The sequence below is a fragment of the Sceloporus undulatus genome, chromosome 1 (genome assembly GCF_019175285.1).
Source record: "Sceloporus undulatus isolate JIND9_A2432 ecotype Alabama chromosome 1, SceUnd_v1.1, whole genome shotgun sequence".
In the NCBI taxonomy this organism is placed as follows: domain Eukaryota; kingdom Metazoa; phylum Chordata; class Lepidosauria; order Squamata; family Phrynosomatidae; genus Sceloporus; species Sceloporus undulatus.
In genome coordinates, this window is record NC_056522.1 from 34,992,353 (window position 1) to 35,012,367 (window position 20,015).

Consider the following 20,015-nt stretch of genomic DNA (forward strand, 5'->3'; position numbering starts at 1 on the left):
TTCTCACATTATGGGGGCTAAAGGGTAGTTCCTCCAGTCCCATGAGGTGCACACTTCTGGTGAAGCCTATGCAGTATAGCAGACTGTAAAGAGTTGCTCATCTGCATTGGGTAATACAAATATTATCAAGCTGTCATCCAACTAACATTAGGAGATGCAGAGGATGTTAAGGAGTTCATTGCATTTCAAAATGCGATAACCCCCTGCCCAGAGTTTTACAGTAAAATAATGAATATGAGGATCTAGTTGTGAATCTATGATAATGCCCATCACTTCTCACCATATAATGTTATGTTAAATGTAGGACTGAACTGCTAGTTGTTAAATGTTAAACAGAAATCATGTCAAAATCAACTCACAAGAGTTCTGAGTGAGACAAAACTAGACCAACATACTGCATAGTTAGAGGCACATATTTATGCACTTAGGAGAACACTGAAATAGTTAACTTTCTTTTAGTCATAGTACAAGTTGAAAACAGAAAGGTGCTTTTATTTTAGAGTTCCTAAGAACCATTTCTTCATAGTATTTTTCTGGTTCAACCATACAGAAGACACCATGACCTAACTTTCTTCACATTTTCCAGGGAAGAAATGAGAGGGGAAAAATCAATCTAATGTAATTTACACCCAAACACATTGTTTGGAATTAAATTTAACTGAAATTAATGGGACACATCTTCATACAATCCACAAAGAGTCATTCAAATCACCATCAGTGCCTGGAAAGTGAGATTCTCCCATGTGTACGGGAACAATTTGAAGTAAGTGATGCAGTTAGATCAAGCCTTACGACAATTAACTGCAAATTCATTAGAAAGCAAACTAATATTTACAGCATTGTCTTAGACAACTTCAGGGGATGGAGGTATATTCCTAAAATCTGTTAAGATGGATTCTGTTTTTATGTTAGTATTCACCTGTGTGCCAAAAAACAGGTTTAAAAAACTGCATTTGATGCTCAAAGCTGCATGACATACTAAACATATTTTGCTCTGTCACTGTAACAGTATCATACCAATGAAATAAAAGAGCAAATCTTCTACAATGAACAATGGCTATTATAATCTATGCTGAAATGTATTTTATGTTAAAAATAATATTTGATGTATTTAATTTTGTGTACATAACATAGAAAAATATTGTGTCCAGTTCTGGGCACCACATTCAAAAACAATATTGACAAGCTGGAACTTGTCCAGAGGAGAGCAACCAAAATGGTAAAAAGTCTGGAAACTATGCCCTATGAGAACTGGCATACCCAAGAGCTGGGTATGTTTAGCCTGGAGAGGGGAAGGTTAAGGGGTGACATAACAGCCATGTTTAAAGGGGTGTCATATTGAAGATGGAGCAAGCTTGTTTTCTGCTGCTCCACTAGGACATGGAATAAAGGATTCAAACTACAGGAAAAGTGATTCCACCTAAACATTAAACATTAGGAAGAACTTCCTGATGGTAAGAGCTGTTCAACAATGGAATATGCTGCCTCAGTGGAGTTTCTTTCATTGGAGATTTTTGAACAGAGGCTGGATAGCCATCTGCCAGAAGTGTTTTGATTGTATATTCCAGCATGGTGAGGATTAGACTGGATGGCCCTTGTAGTCTCTTCCAACGATATGATCTGTTCTCACTATCCCTCTTCCCCATTCAAAACAAAAGGGAAAAAAGTATAATCTTGTGGTTTTATATTTTTATTTTGTATACTACTCATCAAAACTGGTTCTCATGTAATTTGGGGGGGAAACCTGGGAGAATATAGATCTCAAATTCAGCACAGACAACTATTGTTGGCTTGGTTCTTAGAAAAAAATACAGTTCATAAATGGCAACATTTTGTCATTAAAGTTTAGTCTACAGGACTGTATGTGTAAATTAGAAAACTTTTCTAGGAATGTTTTTTTTAAGATATATATCTTATGGAGCCATAGAAACATGATGCCAAACATTCCAAGACTGATAAATAACAAACACAGAAACCTTTCCTTCAAAACCAATAGAAAATTGTAAAGTTATACTTCAAATCCTACTTTAGTGCCAGTCTACCTCCTAAATTCCCTTGCTATAACAGTGACATTTTCCAGCAAGATGATAGATTTAATAATGCCCTTCATGGTTCAGATGATTTTTACAATACCTCAGGATGGTAAGACAAGCTTCTTCCTATTTGTTTTATCCAATGACTGTTTTATGGCTATCCTTTAACTTCCTCTTATTTTTCCTATAAGCAAAAGCATTGAGGATCTTGGCATATATGTCCACAAACCCTCTCACAGATGTTTTGAGTGCTATTGAGTGCTATTGTGTCAGGCCTTTGAGAAGTTTTTAACAAGAAAATACATCACCTTGGCAAGACTGTGGCAACTCAATATGTTTTAGTGCTGGAAATCTACAGACCTTTCTGAACTAGCTCTTAAGAATCCAATCTGTCAAGAAGAGCATTTCAAGCTATGCTCCTTTCCATCACTGTATTGCATTTTCAAAAGTGCATTTTGCAAAACAAAAACAAAAAAAAAAAATCCCCCCATGGATACTTAGTTTAGGAAATGCATTCTAAAACCAAAGTGGGAAGCAGATTGAGAGATATGCCATTTTTAAATATTCTTACAAGAGGCTTACAGACAGAAAACATGGTGAGAATAGCTGGGTCTATGAGGTATGGACAATTCTTTCAATACTTCATGACACTGTAATGCCTTCTTGCAGAATAGTTTTCCTTTTCTAGGTTCCCAATACAAGATCTCACTGAGTATTTTTTTAAATGTCTCTACTAAACAGGTTACATGGGGCAGTCACAATACCATAACCAGGTCTGCAGAGTACATTGAACAGATCCAGCATGATTAATTACAACACAACTCAAGTTTGTGTAGATGAGGGATCTCTACTACAAGACTTGCAGTACAGACTACTGGAGAGAAAGTTGCTGAAGACTCCGAGGTTTAGCTACAATGCTGAATACTACCTGTGGTGAAAGCATTCTTGCTGCAGATGTTCACCCGTGGTGGTCATATCACTGTGTCTCCTGTTCAAATTCTGAATCTTCTGATATAGATGTATAGGGAGACACACCTTTAAAAAATATCAGGTTCTTAAAATACATCATTAGGTTTTTATATTACCGATCCTTTCTTCTAGTGGAGTTTAAAACCCTTCAAAAGGGGAGAATGTCCATCCAGTATGTTCCTTTCTCCTGGCATATTCACATTTGCACATATAACATGACACACTCCTTAAAGTACCATGTTTTTCATTGTGTACTGAGGTCCCATTCAGTCACTTTTTAAAACAGGGATTGATAAAAATACTGAAGAATGCAGTACCACATACCACCTGACAAAAATGCAAAGAACTGTACAAGAACTAGCCACAAATTGCTAAGGGTCATCTCCCGGGAAACAACTTCTGTCTGTCCCTGAATGGGAGGGAATGCTCCTGAAAGAGAATAAAAGTGTGTTTTAGTCAGATGTTCATGCTAACATTGGGGAATTTTGTTTGATCTGGCTGTAACAAGAACTCAGGGCAGTGCAGATGCAACATAGCTTGAATGATTGCTTATAGCACATTGAGAGCTATCGATAAACTACATATCATACCAGATTTCCTCACATGGAGAAAATTCTTACTGTGTTTTAAAATCCTTACAGGTTTTAAAACTGACCAGTGCTATAAGTACCAGTGCTGGTACACAGGCATGTTCTCTTGAAGAAAGCCAACAAAAATGAGCTTCATAGACAACCAAAAACAAGGTAAGGTTTTAAACTGTAAATCTACCTCCATGCATGGTTGCCCAATCAATTCTAAAATGCTAATTTTAAACATATTTAAAACACATTTACATCATCTTAATGAACAATTCTACATAATACTTCATATTGACGCCAGCATTGGTGCTCATCTTATTCCTAGACCCATTGTACCAAGCCAATAGGAGATTTCAAAGTACTCCAAGGCAACTGACAGTAGCAGAAAATGGCCAAACTGAGAAGCTCTGATTTACTGTGGGTAGGGCACTTGACAGTGATAAAGCTGGGAAGTTATTAGCCTCTAAGTTAAGAAAATTGAGGGACAATAGAATTATAACGGAAATTAAGCATTCAGGTAAAACTTATACACATCAAGAGGACATTAAGAAATTGTTTAAGAACTATTATGAAGGAATTTATGGTAACTTTGAATTTGATCAAGGTAAAAGAGAGAATATTAAGGATTATATTAAGAAACAAAAAATGATGAAATTGAATGAATTCGAAAGGAACTACCTAGACTTAGAGATTACAGCAGAAGAAATCTCCTCTGTAATTAGGAGTATGAAAACTGACAAAGCCCCCGGACCTGATGGGTTATCAATGATCTACTATAAAAAGATGGAAGAGATTCTGGTCCCTTATTTAAAAGAGACCATAAATGATATCCATATAAATGGTATACCTGAGTCTTGGAAAGACGTGACAATCACTTTAATTTCCAAAAGCGAGGTTAACAAATCTGAATTAGGCAATTATAGGCCAATCTCCCTAACTAACTCAGACTACAAAATTTATACCAAGGTGCTGGCGGAAAGACTCAAGAAAGTATTAGTCAATCACATCCACGAGGACCAATGTGGGTTCCTTCCTAAACGCCAGATTAAAGATAATGTGAGGGTGGTAATAAATATTATAGATTATTTCGAGCGTCATAATGATAAAAAATTAGCATTGTTATTAATAGACGAGGAAAAAGCTTTTGATAGGCTAAATTGGCCTTTTTTACTTGAATTGTTGAATAATATAAATTTGGGGCTGAATATGTATATGTGGATCTCTTCAATATATCAGAAACAAAGAGCTCAACTCCTTGTGAATAATGAAAAAACAGAAGCTTTCAGTATTGAACGTGGCACTAGACAGGGATGTCCTTTGTCTCCTATTTTATTTATTATGGCTTTTGAAGTCTTGCTTAATATAATCAGAGAGGACTCTTTAATAAAGGGAGTAAAAATCAAAAACTTCACGTATAAAGTAAGGGCATTTGCGGACGACTTGATTTGCTTTTTGGAAGATCCATTATATTGTGTTGAACACCTTAAAACAGGGGTAGGCAACCCTTTTGAGCCGGGGGCCGGGTTGCTGTCCCTCAGACAACTGGGGGGCCGAAGCCAAAAAATAAATAATTTAATAATTTTAAAAAATTAATTAAATAAATGAACCAGGGCAAATGGAGGACAAAATTTTCAAATGGAGGACACTTTTTTAAATAAAAAATGGAGGTCATGCGAAAAAATTTGCTGATTTTTTAAAAAAATGTTAAGATAAATGCATGTTTCTGAGGCTTCTATAGACAATTGCCCCACCATGCCCCTTGCACGAGACGCCAAAGGCCCCGGCGGCAATCGGCGGCAGGACCGGGCTGGGGCCGGTCCCAAGGCCTCGCCGGGCCGCATCCGGCCCGCGGGCCGCAGGTTGCCTACCCCTGCCTTAAAAAGACATTAGAGATCTTTGCAGGTTATTCAGGTTTAAAAATTAATCAGGCAGAAACCACATTTATAACCAAAAATCTTTCAGCTGAGGAGGACAGTGTGTTAACTAATCTATCAGGTTTTAAAGTGAGTAAAAAAGCAAAATATTTAGAAATATACCTGACTAATAGGAATATTGATCTGTTTCCTAATAATTATGGTAAACTTTGGAAGAATATTAAAAGTGATTTGATTACTTGGTCTAAGCTGCACCTTTCTCTTTCTGGTAGAATAGCTGCCATAAAAATGAATATTCTCCCAAGATTTATATTTCTCTTTCTAAATCTTCCAATTATTTCGGCTGAAAACTTTTTTGTAACATGGCAGAAGGAACTCTCTAAATTTTTGTGGGAAGGGAAACGCGCTAGAGTAAAATGGAAAATTTTGACAGATGATTGGGAAAGAGGGGGCTGTGCACTCCCAAATCTCAAACTATATTATTTTGCTGCATGTTTATGTTGGTTAGAGAATTGGATTTCCTTAACTAATGATAAAATGCTGAATTTAGAAAGCTGTGACTTGAGATATGGTTTACATGCTTATTTATGGTTTGGAAAAAGTAATGAAAACAGAGAGTTTGGACATCATTTTATTAGAAGGTCCCTGTTATGGGTATGGAACAGAATTTAAAAAATGTACTATGTTAAATTGCCTTATTGGGTATCTCCCCAAGAAGCTTTCTATAATAGGACCAAGGTTAATTCGACAGAATGGTTAAAATATGGAGATTTATTAGATATGAATAATAAAAGGGTATTGATCATGAAAACCAGGGAACAATTAAGTTCATCGGGATTTGAGATTGATTGGTATTTGTATTTCCAATTATGTAGTAGATTTAAAACTGACTCAGATAAAATGGGTTTTACTACTGTGAAGAACGTATTGGATAATATTGTTGAAGATAAAAAAGGGAAACATCTGTCAAAGTATTATAAATCTCTTAAAGAAAGGGACTTAGAGAATGAGATCATAAAACACTCAATGATAAGATGGGCTCAAGATGTGGGGAGCCCTATCAAATTGGAAGACTGGGAAAAATCCTGGAGGGTAACAAAAAAATTTACCGCCTGTCAAAATTATAAGGAAAATTATATGAAGATGCTATTCAGGTGGTATATGACTCCTACCAAGATCAATAAGATTTATAAAACAGGATGTGTTAAATGTTGGAAATGTGGGGTTAAAGAAGGCACTTTCTTTCATATATGGTGGGCTTGTTCATTATCTATAGAATACTGGAAAAATATTCATGAGAAAATGGTGGAGATATTATCTACCAATATCCCTTTAGATCCATTATTATTTTTGCTTAATATGACCAATAAATTAGATAATGTGATAGAGAAGAAATACTCTAGGATAATTTTATATATGATTACATTGGCTAGATTATTATTTGCACAATGTTGGAAAAATCCACAATGTCCTAAAATAGAAGTTTGGTTATCTAAATTGAAAGAAACAAGAAATCTTGATTTGTTAACAGCTGCTTTGCAGGATAAGGCGATGGAAAATGTGATAGAAGAATGGTATCAGGTAGATCAATATTTGAATATTTGTATATAATAGGTACTTTATAGGCATACGCCAGCAATTAAATTTTTTTGCTTTTTTATTTATTTATTTTTTCTCTTTTCGCAATTATTGGTGTTACTTTTTTTTTAATCAAAATGATGTAGTCAATGAAGGGTTATTCTTTTCTTTAGTTTTGAGTGAACCTTTTGTGGAATATATGTAATCCGGCATTGGAAGGGAGATTTGGAAGTTGGTGGATAGTAAGATGAATAATTGGTATAATTATGTGTTATTTTTGATTTACGATGTTTGTATATATGTCTTTTTGTACATATATGTATATTTGTCTTTTATATTTCAAATAAAGATTTAAAAAAAAAAAGAACAGGGTGGGTAATACTTGGCCTTCAGAACTGGTTCAAATGAAACTCATTTCATCCATCACAACTGGCTGGGCTGACTGAAAATATGCTTGAAAAATTAATGAACATTAAAAAGGCTTACATTTTTATCTAAAAAAAACCATTTTACCTGTTCTATAAAAGTGAGACAAGAGATCCTCCTTTTCAATGAATCGTTGATATAACCAAACTGTGAGGGCTTCAGGTTCAACAGGTACATCTTTAATTGGAAAAATCCTGCATTTTAAAGAAGAACTGAATAGTTAACTTTGCCTATGAAATTATTTCCCTTTCTTTTAAGGAACTGAATGAGTTTCTATTCACTTACAGATGCATACCCCAGTTAATACACTTCAAATGCATATTTAAAACAATCATGATTACAGAATAATCTTACTCAATTTGACCTTGGTAACTTATTACAATTGTCCCTCCACATTTGCTGTGGTTAGTGTTGCGGGGGAGGACCTAGAGATTCCTAGAGAGAACATATTAATCAAAACAGCAAATAATCAAATCTGCAAAAGTCAAAGCTGCAAATGTGGAGGGCCAAGTGTATACAATTATGCAGTTCGAGCAGGTAACAGCAGTTAAGACATGACAAATGCAAAACAATAAAATAAACCAGCTATTAGAAACACAGAATAAACAGCCAAAAAAAAGTGTAGATAAGGACACCGTAGCTGACAGTAGCATCCTCTCCTCCTTGTATCTAGGCATCTGTGTGTCTACTGATGTACAGGGCATCACAAACTGAATTCCCAGGCTGGTTTCACTTTTTCTTATGTTGAAACAGCAGCACTTGTACCACAAAGCACATGATCATTCTTTTTGTTGGTTATTAAAATATTCTCTCACACACATACATCTCCTTACACAGTAGAGGAATGTATGACAAAGAGCTAACTTACTGAATATAAACTTTCCCTCTTGTTTCAATTACTTATTTTACTAATTCCAGCAACACATTTCCTTTCATATCAGTGCTGCCTCCATTTTTCAGGAACTTGCAATGTCATTTCAGCCTCAACAAACTTGGAAGATATTGGCCCGATTTAAACGGGCCTTTCTGCCGCCCCCATCACGTGCTAGGGGTTGGCCGAGGATGCAGCATCCATACCGGCCTCACCTCTAGCACATGACAGAGGCGTCAAAATGGCGGCACCCTGTACACACGGGCGCCGCCATTTTGATGTAACGGCCGCATCGCGTCCAAATGGCGTGGTGCTGCATTAAGTCTTGGTGCCGCTGAAGGGCACTTGTGGCACCCTTTCAGTGGCGCTGAAAGGAGCTCCATTTTGGAGCTCCTTCCGCCGTGCATATTTTAAACAGCCACACCAGCGATACAGAGAGAAAGGGGCCGAGTGGCCCCTTTCTCCCTTTCCCCACTGCTGTTGGGGTGTCCTTGGGGCATGAAGCCCCAAGGACACCCCTTTCCAGGCTGTGGGGAAGTGGCGTTTTGCCACTTCCACGAGGCTTGGAAAAGCGGCGGATCCGGGCCTCTGGGGCTGTCACTGTGGCCGCTGAGGCCCTGATCCATCGGGGAAAGGGGCGGGTGCAGGCCAAAAAAGTAGCTACTCTCCACTCTTATTAGGGAACTCTCCAATGTAAGTGCCTTTTGGCTTTACTTAAATAAGACTGCTGTGCATTGGCCCTCCAGTTAAAGGCACAAAGAAATTAGCTGAGCTTAACCTTTCAAAGGTAATTCGAAGCAAACATTTTTCAAGATCAGATATGTTTACGATCCACAATGCACCTTTTATTTGTCCATCTCATGCCATTGTGTTTTCATCACTTTCAGGGGATTTCTAAATGTTGGTTAAACTATAATTCACTCTGCTGAAAAGGTTTCCAGATAACAGGAACAATTACGGTTGAATGTGCTATATTTTATATACAAAAACTATCAAAGAGGCCGTGGAAGGCATCCAAACAATATTAAGAAGTGCTAGGTACCCATTTTGCTGAAAGTGTTATTTTTTTTAACTTTGCCATACTAACTTGTCATTTATATGCCAGAGTGTTCCCAACTTCCTCCTGAATTCACAGTGCAGTAGCAGGCATGCACTGAATCAAACAATGTTTCAGTCACAGGCTTTATCTCCCCTGATTCAGGCAGAGGTGTGTGTGTGTGTGTGTGTGTGTGTGTGTGTGTGTGTGTGAGAGAGAGAGAGAGAGAGAGGAAGTAGTAGTAGTAGTAGTATTTTGATGGTAAAAGGTGCTGTACTATGCACACACTTGAACTGTATTAATGAAAAGGGGGAAGTGCTCTATGAATGAGGGCTGTGAATGTGGAGAGAGATGGGATAAGTGTACTAAGTCTGAGCGTTTGTTTGCTCAGGCTTATACCAGTTTGGACATGTAACACTAAGCCAGAGTATAGAAGCTCACTGATAAGATAGTTTGTGTTGTAAGCTGCACTGTAGGCAAAAGTAGAAAGGTAACATATAAATATTTTTAACTAGCAAAATGCACTGTGTCCCTTACCAACCTTCCTTTGCCTACTGCATTTATTCAGATTAGTTTACATGAGGATGAAAAGGAGAAAAACAAAATATAGACGAAAACAAGAATCAATACTTTGTCTGTTTGTCAATATCCTTATCCCAAGTCTTCAAGCTACAGTATTTCAAGTATTTCAAGAGGGAATGGGATTAGTGGTTAGACTTGGGGATAGTAAAACACACTTCTCCAAAATGATCTAACTATCCTCTAGCTTATGTTCAAGACAATTAACTGCAGGGCCTTATGCATCCAAAATTAATGAACATTCATTTACATATCATCCTCTGTTGCAATACAAAATAGCAGGAAGTTAGCTAGCACACACTCTTAGAGACAACTTTATACTTTTTGTGAGAAATATGTCGTAAGGGTACTCAAAATAAGTCTTGCGATTAACACTTATGTCTGCAGGGGACGTGTACCTATAAAATATGTGGTGGATATATAGCAGGAACACATGCCTGCTTTGTGTTCAAAGATGTACATTATGCATTCAAATTTTATTTGAAAAACAAAGCTGCTACATTCCTGAGATAGTACTAGTGTCTAGTTTGTACACTAGTAAGATTAATGTAAATGAAATGTACTGAATGAAAATGAACTGCTTGTCTTTTTAGAATATGCATGCAAATCACTGGATAACATGTGTACCAGAGTGCAAAAGAAGCACCATTATACTTGCAAAGACAGGATTTGTTCACAAGGTGGATATATCAATAGACATCCACTGTCATTTTCAAATTTATTTTTAAAATGTCTGTATTTATTACATTTCTAGTTGAAGGCCAAGTACAAAGGTTGAAAACGTGCTGCAAAAGCTAAATCATGTGACATCTTTATAATACTTTGCCTTCAGACTGCCCAGTTTCAACTTTAGAGCCAAGTCTTCTTTCGGAACAGGCAATCAGGGCTTTATGATCACAAAATATAATGTTGCTCCTCATTATGGATATCACAAAGAGATCTAGCAAATGCTTATCTTATTTAAACTCACAAGACAGAGTAAGAAAAACATAAATGGATATCATCAAAGATGTATCAGACTAAAACCATCAAGCCAAAGGCTGCCTTGAACAGAAATCTTTCAGTGAAACAATTTAAGGAATATATCAAGATATGCTGGATCTCACTTGGAAGAGTGTTCCATATGATGAGAAGCTCTTAGTAGCTGCCTGATTGCCTCTGAAGGCTGAAGAATTTCATCACAGTTTGGAGGGAGTAAGAGATAGGAAAAGGTGTGCAGAGTTTGGAGCTTTAAAGATTAATACCCTTACCTAGGACTGAGTTTAGAAATAACCAGGATAGCTCAAAAGACACATAATATGTTCAAAGTAGATTGCACTAGTCAACAATCTGGCTGCATCAACTCAAGCTGCAACTTGCTTTTCAAGGGTAGTCTCTCAGAGAGCATTTGCAAAAATCAACTATTACAGTCTTGATACCTAGGGGCAGATAGATATATTATACACTGACAGCTAGACCATATACACACACTAGTTGTGTTATGTTTGTGGGAAAGTTCTTTCCTCAGCAATTTGTTCCCCATAATTCAGTCTTAAAAACTAAGACAGCCACTCAACAGAGTTCAGGAACCTAAATAAAATGTGTAGATTGGCACTGCTACTCACAATTGGAGCTAAGTTCAGAATAGTGAACTGTGTATGCACAGAGGCCTGCAGGGCATTTGAAAATTGTGGACATTCCAGAAGCCAAGTTTAACAATGAAGGAACACTACATGGCCCCTACCTGGATTGGGTATGTATGCCAAAGGCTGCCTTGAACAGCAAGCTTTTAGTGAAATAGGTACTGATAGTTAATATGTCCAATCCATAACCAAACCAGGACAACTTCCTTCCTCTAGATCTTAAGTGTCAAATTTGACCATAACTGAAGTACTGGTTTTAATTCAAGAAACTTACTGCAGATGTGTCCTTCCCTTAGTTGGACAGGAAAATACTTCTCTAGCAACCATCTCACAATTCCACACTCAAAATGATATGCCTTCCAGAAAGGAAAACAGTTTTGAAATGTAAAGTAATCAACGTATTTTATTTCAGTTCTGTCATATTCTATGACAAGGTCAATTTTAATAGGCTTTAATTGAAAATTAAAGATAAAAAGTACATTTCCTACCTGTAATGAACATGGGTAATTGTTGGTCGCCTGTAGCCCAGAATCCAGGTTTGGATGTCTAAAGGTTCTGCTTTGGGATATGCAATAGTTGTATCTATCACCCACTGAAGACCTTTTGGTTTACTTTCTAAGAAAAGGAATTATATATATATATATAAGGAAGAAAATAGGAAAACGTACTTTCAATTACAAATACCCTACTTTTGTTCTAACATTACTTCTTATTAATTCTAACTCAAAATTCATATACTATGAGCGTTTAGATACCATGAGATACAGAAGCACAATACTATATGATGTGATTCAAAGGTATAGCCATGTTCGTCTGGAAAATCAGTACGCAAATGGATCTTGTAGCACCTTTGAGATTAAATGAAAGAAAGAAGTTGGTAGCATGAGCTTTTGTATCTTGAGCCTACTCCTGCATACATCTGAGGAAGCTTAAGTTGACAAAAGCTTATGCTACCAACTTCTTTCTTTCAATTAATATCAAAGGTGCTACAAGATCCCTTTGTATATATGATATGAAAGAATACAAATGGATATTTAGTATTCTTATTTTTCTAATTGCAGAATTCATTTAAGTTTTAAATAGCTTTAAACAGGCATACATAAATATTGTTGATCAGAGTTTAATATACAGTCGGCCCTTCTTATACATGGATTCAAGCATCCACGGTTTGAAAATATTTTTAAAAAAGTATAAATTTCAAATATCAAACCTTGATTTTCCATTTTGTATAAGGGACACCATTTTGCTATGTCATTTTATTTAATGGGACTTGAGTATCCACGGATTTTGTTATCCACGGGGGATCTTGGAACCAAACCCCAGCGTATAACAAGGGTCCACTGTACCACCATTATCCAAATTCTGGATACCAAAGTCTCTCCATTCTACTCCACCACACAACCCCCTAAAAATCTATGGTGTATGCTCCATACTGCCTGAGGAAAAGAATAACATAAATTAGCACTACTGCATTTAAGTATTGTTATTAAAATGTTTTACATATTTCTCTTAGCAGGACTGTTCTAAGATCCAATTGCAGGAGGCTTTAAGAGTAAATAAAGTATGATTTAAAAATCAAACAGGCATTGAGGGATATATCTTTGTAATTCTGTCAATAACTGAGATGCTAATTAAGGCAAAGCTTAGCTCATTGTTTAAAGACCTAACTGAGTCCCTACTAATAGATTTATTTCAGCGTAAGATTTCAGTGCCAAGGCCTGCCTGCCTGCCAGAGTTCACTCAGTTTCAATGTTTCAATTGAATTCAATGGCCGGATTGGTGTCGCGGTATCCAAAAACCACAGCCCTGATCCAGCCTCTGAGAGCACAAAAAGGAGCCTAAAAAAAGAGCTCCTTTCTGCCCCCTCTAAAGGGCGTCACAGCAATGGCACAGCTTTGTGACGCCCTTTTGGTGCTGCATCTCTCATGATGCTGCGCACCATCTACAAGGATGCACGGCATCATGACATGAAGGGGGGGCACGGGCATGGTGTCCAGCATGTGGACACTGCATTGTGGCTCCACCTACAGACTGGCACAAAGTGACGTGTTACAGTAGTCCATAGTGTGTGTTACAGTAGTCTGAATGAGATGTAATCAAGGTACATGTCACCATAGACAGATCTGACTTCTCAAGGAATGGGTGCAGCTTTAATTGTGAAAATGCATTCTTGGCCATAGTCGAAATCTTGAGATCTGAGTCCAAGAGCACAATCCAGCTGTGAACCTGAAATTTCAGGGGCAGTGTTACCTACTTGAAATTACAGGACAATGGGAGCATGTCCTCCACCCTAGCAATACAATATTTTCATCAGAAAACTACCATATCAACATCACTGTACAAAAGAAATGGAATCAAATCATAAATTCAGGCACAACATCGCCACTTTACATTAGATTAGTTAACTATTATAAAAGTTATCTGATAACTCAGTGAAAAAGAGAACATAAGGAAGTATGATAGCCACTCAAATTAACCAGATATAAATGAAAACAAGAATTTATTTAAAAGATTTATATGTCTCTCTACAATATTTTCTGCAGGTGCTGTTTGTCTTGATGTTGTTGCTTGCAATAAACTGAGAAGACGGCAAGATTTCTACTAGGGAACTAGATCCAAATGTTGCTTAGGAAGAAGTTATGGAACTTAAAAAAAATCTGAATTCTTAAACATGAAAAAGGACAGTTTAAAACGTTGATTGGCTCAAAGCTGTACACACAACAAATTCATCCCTACTTTCAAGGTTATATGTGAGATGTTTCTCCTCATTTCTTTTTTTTAATCCCCCTCCCTTTTTAATTCTCTTTTTCTATCTTGTCTTGTGTGCATATTTCTATCTCTGTTCCCATTTTCAGCCCTACATATGTGGCTTTTATTTCCAGTAGTGGCACGTTTGTATATATGTTGTATTATATATGCATTCCATGCTGTTTCTGCACTAATCTACTATGTTTTTTCAAAAACATGTGCATTGATATTCATATTTAAACATTATTTTAGATGTATTTTCTCTCACACACCTTTTCTAAATGTATTCTTTCTCAAAACCCACCACATATTTTACACCAAGAACTAGTGCAACACAATATGTGACAAATGCAAAACCCCATGGGCAGCTAAATTTCAAACTGCCCATAAATTCATGAGATGTAAATCATTCAACACCAGAATCTACAAAGAATGAAGCATCCTCAAGAACCTCTGCCTTAAGCACAGTAAGTTCTGAGCACTCCTCTCTACCACAGAAGATAGGCTACACACACTGTTCTCTCAGTAGTATGTTCAAGAACACTCTGTGACATAACATGAGCTCAAGTGATCACAACTAGATGCTTCACAGCTGCAAGCATAATACAAGGGGTAAGCATTTCTGCAGTGGGTCTGCAGAACAATTCAATGGACCACAAATCGGCCATATCCCACATTAGTACCATGGAAGTGATCAGAAGTCACTTTTAGATTGAAATAAAACTGGTTTGGGGCCTTGTTTTATAGGAAAATCATATTCCCTGGAGTGTAGCTCTCCTTTTATTTCTCTTTTAAAATATTTGAGAGTATGGCAGAGAAGCTTCTGGCTGCTGTAAAAACAGATAGAGATCACACATGTACAAGAGGCTGTGTCTTGCCATCCCAATATGAATATACCACACACAGGGATAAACCACAGATCAGATGATACCCACAAGACCAGTCTGTAATACACAATTCCTGAACACTACTTTTAATGCCTTAGCCAAGTTCATTCAGTTTTTTACATTTCAGTACAGATATATTATCCATGTATTGGTCTAGCTGAGACAATATTAGTCCTTTCCGATATTATTACTGACATTAAAGTATATGGCTTCTTCTAGACAGAAAATATAGCATTTTCTGCCTTCGAATACTGTTGGCATTTTATTGAGATGTATGAACAAGGAGAAAATTCCAGTTCATTCCTACTCTCTGAAGTTGTGAATCCCATGTTACTAAAGCAGCCTGATTATTTCAAAATCCCCAAACCCAAGTTGTTGGTATTGAAATCCATCCAGCAGTTGGAAACTGTTTCACATGAGAAACATCCCACCTGGTCTGTGGTGGTTTTTCTGTTTCTCTCCCAAATGAACCTGGTGGGTAACTACAAGAAAGGACATTAAACAGGTGGTGAAGAGGAGAAAAAGGCCTTTTTAGTTGTGTACCCTTATCTACACAAGGCTTTCTTCCTCTGGGAGGTGTGCATAGCCCCACACAGTGGTTTCAAGTGCTAAGAGGAAACATTTTTGAGCACTTAATCACCAGTGTTATTATTATTCTATGGACAATTCTGCAGTTTTTAAAATCTTGTTTGCTCTGATGCTTTCCTATTGTTTGCACTTTGTATTAATTTATTAAACTCAATATAATTCACACCAGAATCTCTTGAAGTATTTTAAGTGAAATAAGAGGGAGAAAAAAACGCCCTTTCACATCATGGAAATGGTTTCCATGCCACAAGGATGGGTGGGCCTCTGCAGATCAGATTATATAAATAGAACAATGTTTATCAGCATTAGTGCCATTCTCCCAGAGAACATAATCTGTATCTTGAAAGAAATGCAGTAGGCTGAAAGAATTACCATCATCTACCTGGCTTGGCTCCCAACAGCACCAATTAGTACAGCACCAGAAGATGCCAGCACTACCATAAAACATTTTAAACAGCATTAGAAGGCACATTAAGGTGTTTTCATATGAGATTTTGATAAAAGGGTTGAAAGAGCAGTAGGAAGTGGGCTTGATAGATGAATGACAAAATGATTACAAGTAAAGGGAACAGAGTAGTAGAAAGAAAAACAGCAGAGGTCAATCTTGGCTAAAAAGCGGGGTATAAATACATTTAAAAAGGGCAGAAAAGGAAACAAAGAAAGCCTGATGGGAAGAGAAATACTGTAACTCACTAGATAGCATAAAAACAAAATATGCAATATGCTATTTTAAAGTAGACTGGTCATTTTTTTGTTGTTCTCTATTGCTGAACTAGAAATCTCCACATGACAGAAATGGAACTCTTCTTTTGTATCTGCATACCTGTTCAAACATAAACACTATATGATATCTCTACATTTAACAATGGTTACAATGTGGTCTGATGGCCTAAATACAACACTCAGCTGATGGCACAGGCATACTCCCAGAAAGCTAAGCAAACTTTGAACCTATCAGGTATTACCCAGCATCTTAATCCAGATCAGCATAGAAGTGGGACTGCAGCCAGAAGAGATGATGTGGAGAAAGAAGAGGAACAGATCCAGAGCCCCTACTTACATTCTTGGTTTATCTAGTGCAACCAAAGACACCTCCAGAAGTCAAACTATTTAGATCTTTTCTTTCCTATAAAAAGACATTTGGGTTATCTTTTTAGCAAGTTCTCAACTGCCAAAGAGTTCACTGAATTCAACAGCAAAATAGATCAATTTTTCAAAGGATTGCCTGCATGGAACTGTTTGTTTTGCATAGTTTTTTGTTTTTTGGGGGCTATGTGGCCATGTTCTCTTCTAGAACATAGCCTGAAAAACCCACAAAAAACTATGGATGCCAGCCGTTAGTTTTGCCTTTGTTCACCTTAATCACCATTTCCCTCTGTTTTCTGTCACCACTATCTATATCTATATCCAGCTCATTATGTGTACGCCTCTCTACACAATGTGTGTGCCTTCAAGTGGCATGTTGACTTATGGCAACCCCATGAATTTAATAGGAATTTCATTCTGGTTTGCCAGTTCCTTCCTCTAAAATAGAGCCTACAGCCCCTGGTATTTGTTAGTGGTCTATATAATTAGTAGTCCAAGATATTATAAGAAACAGTTTAATACTTTAATCTCATGCTTGATAATAAGAATACAAAGTATGATGCTAGATCATATAGCGATAATGAAGTAGATTTGGTTCAAGTATTATTTATGAATATAAATAATAAAAAATAATAAAGTAATAGGAAGTATACTATTTTGTTTTATAGAGTGATAATATGTTTATTTCAGAATCTCTATGTAGTACCTAACAGAAACTAAGAGTAAATCTTAAGATAAGATGGAACCGATAGGAAGAGCTGATATCATTAGGAAGTAAATGAATGTGGATGATTGTTTTGGGGTTTTTTGGAGGGGTATGTGGGTTTTTGTTTACATTTATGTCTTTTTTCTTCTTCTTTCTTTTCTCTTTTATGTATACTGTTGTCAAGATATTGTATCTGGTTTGAATGTATTATATGTTTTTTTTTAAATTAAAACTGGACATGTCAGCACAAAGACTGATGCAAATAAGATTAAAACCCAATGGGACAAAAAACAAATGAAAGGGAGCGTGAGTTAGTAAATTTATAAAGTATTTAAAAAAATTAAGTGAAAAATATAAAAGCATTAAAAACACACCAAAGCAAACACCCCAATAAGAAGCCACCAGGGTGCAATTACATATTAAAGCCTCCTTGAAATAAATAAATAAATAAATATTCTTGTGGATTTCAGCATGGAGAATGGAACAGGGTTGTGAAAGAGGAAGAGCTGCCAGAGGCCTTACACCTGTTGATCTAGCTGTTGATCAGTTGACGAGATGGAGGTGGATGCAACAGAGATGCAGATGGTGGGACTCTCAAAATCAGTGGGCCTCCGAATTCAGCTCTATAATCACAGACAGACCTTTGTAGCAGTGAAGGTAGGTAATAGGGCCTGTACCAGTCTCTACTATTGTACAGGTGATAACTGCCCCAACCTGGTGGAGAATGTACCCAGTAGTCATCACAGTATTGCCTTACTGGTGGAGGTGGGGGGGGGGAGAAGGAAGATGACAAGGAGGACGGTCCTGGGGGCGAAGAAGAGACACTTCGTGCATTGTGGCAGATGATTACTGGTGAACTGGCAACCTGGTTCTGTGTGAGGTGATGGACAGATTGACCTCTCATTGAGCACTTCAGCTCCAAATGTAACTGCATTTTGACATCATTGGGTTCAACTCCAAGAGAAGATCTTCTGCCAAGTGTTCTAGAACCAGACACGGATGAAGCTGAGCCCATATAATCAGGGCTAAATGCAAATGAAAGAACCAGAATAGACTGTACTCAGACCAACAGTATTAGGCACCATTAATGCATCCAAGTCTTTCAAACAAACTGAAGGTACATGGGTAGGCTTGGATCTCTTCTGTCAAGACTACATGTCTTTGAAAAAGAAAATAAATAAACAAATAAACAAACAAACAGACTTGCATTTCCTTTTAGAAACTGAAGAATCATCAGAAGACTTCTTTTGCTTCTTGGGAGCAGCAGAGACAGAACCTGCACAGATTCTGAGCAAGACCAGGCTGAATCCAAAGTTGATGATACTGAGGTTTCCTGACGAGTGAGGGAGCTTTTGCCAATTCTAATATAATCCAGACAATGCCCATATAGGCCATGAAAAAAGGCCTGGTTTGGGTGATCAGTCATGTTAACAACTGACTCCAGAAGGATTTTAAGTATCCAGAAGGATGTGAAGCCCTATTCCAGGGGTAGGCAACCTTTTTGAGCCGGGGGCCGGGTTGCTGTCCCTCAGACAACTGGGGGGCCGAAGCCAAAAAATAAATAGTTAAATAATTTTTAAAAAATTTAAATAGATAAATAAACCAGGACAAATGTAGCACAAAATTTTCAAATGGTGGACACTTTTTTTAAAAAAAGTGGAGGACACGCAAAAAATTTTGCTGATTTTTTAAAAAATGTTAATATAAATGCATGTTTCTGAGGCTTCTATAGACAATTGCCCCCCTTGCCCCTGCGTGCGAGAGGCCAAAGGCCCCGGCGGCAATCGGCGGCAGGACCGGGCTGGGGCCAGTCCCAAGGCCTCGCCGGGCCGCATCCGGCCCGCGGGCCGCAGGTTGCCTACCCCTGCCCTATTCTGATGGGTCTAGTGGGAAAAGGCTCTAAAATTGGAGCACATATCGACAACGTGGGCCTCCCCCAAGCAAAGGAGACACTTAGAATGACTGTCCAATTTGGAGATCTTCTTTCTACAGAGGACACACTTATTAAAGTATGCTAGAGATTCCATAAACCTGTGATAAGTGAAGAAAAAACAAACAAACTAGAAAAGTGTAGTTAACTCATGAGGTTCCCTATGATTTGGCTGCAATGGTGGACAAAAGAGAACTGAGGAGGTTTTAAGTAGGAACTGTACTGAGCATGTGCAGTACAAGAGGGAGTTGGCCAAAGAAATCTAGCTTCTGAATATAGTCTGTGCAGGCTTAAAGATTCCCATATGTGATCCTAGAAAGAAGAACCTGGTATCATCTTTGCATCTGTTGAAGTAGACTGAAGTCTACTAAAGCTTATGCTAACATCTTCCTTTGATAAATTAGTCTGAGAGCTACTACAAGATCCCTTTGCATTTCTATGAACAATTTTTAAAAAATGCCCCCCCCCCTTACTTATCAGACCTTCTTTCTCCTCACCTTCCCA

General features: G+C 37.4%; 1 protein-coding gene across 2 annotated transcripts in view; it reads right to left on the reverse strand.

The window, feature by feature from the left end:
- Positions 1–1,591: 1,591 nt before the first annotated feature.
- LPGAT1 (lysophosphatidylglycerol acyltransferase 1) overlaps positions 1,592–20,015 on the reverse strand; it is a 118,205-nt gene continuing 99,781 nt past the window's right edge. For both annotated transcript variants that reach the window (XM_042471032.1, XM_042471030.1), the window contains exons 7-9: positions 12,055–12,181; positions 7,546–7,652; positions 1,592–3,431 (exon numbers count right to left, since the gene is read on the reverse strand). In XM_042471032.1, coding sequence (XP_042326966.1) covers positions 3,280–3,431; positions 7,546–7,652; positions 12,055–12,181 — 386 coding nt within the window. In that variant the 3' untranslated portion in view covers positions 1,592–3,279. The remainder of the gene's footprint in view (positions 3,432–7,545; positions 7,653–12,054; positions 12,182–20,015) is intronic.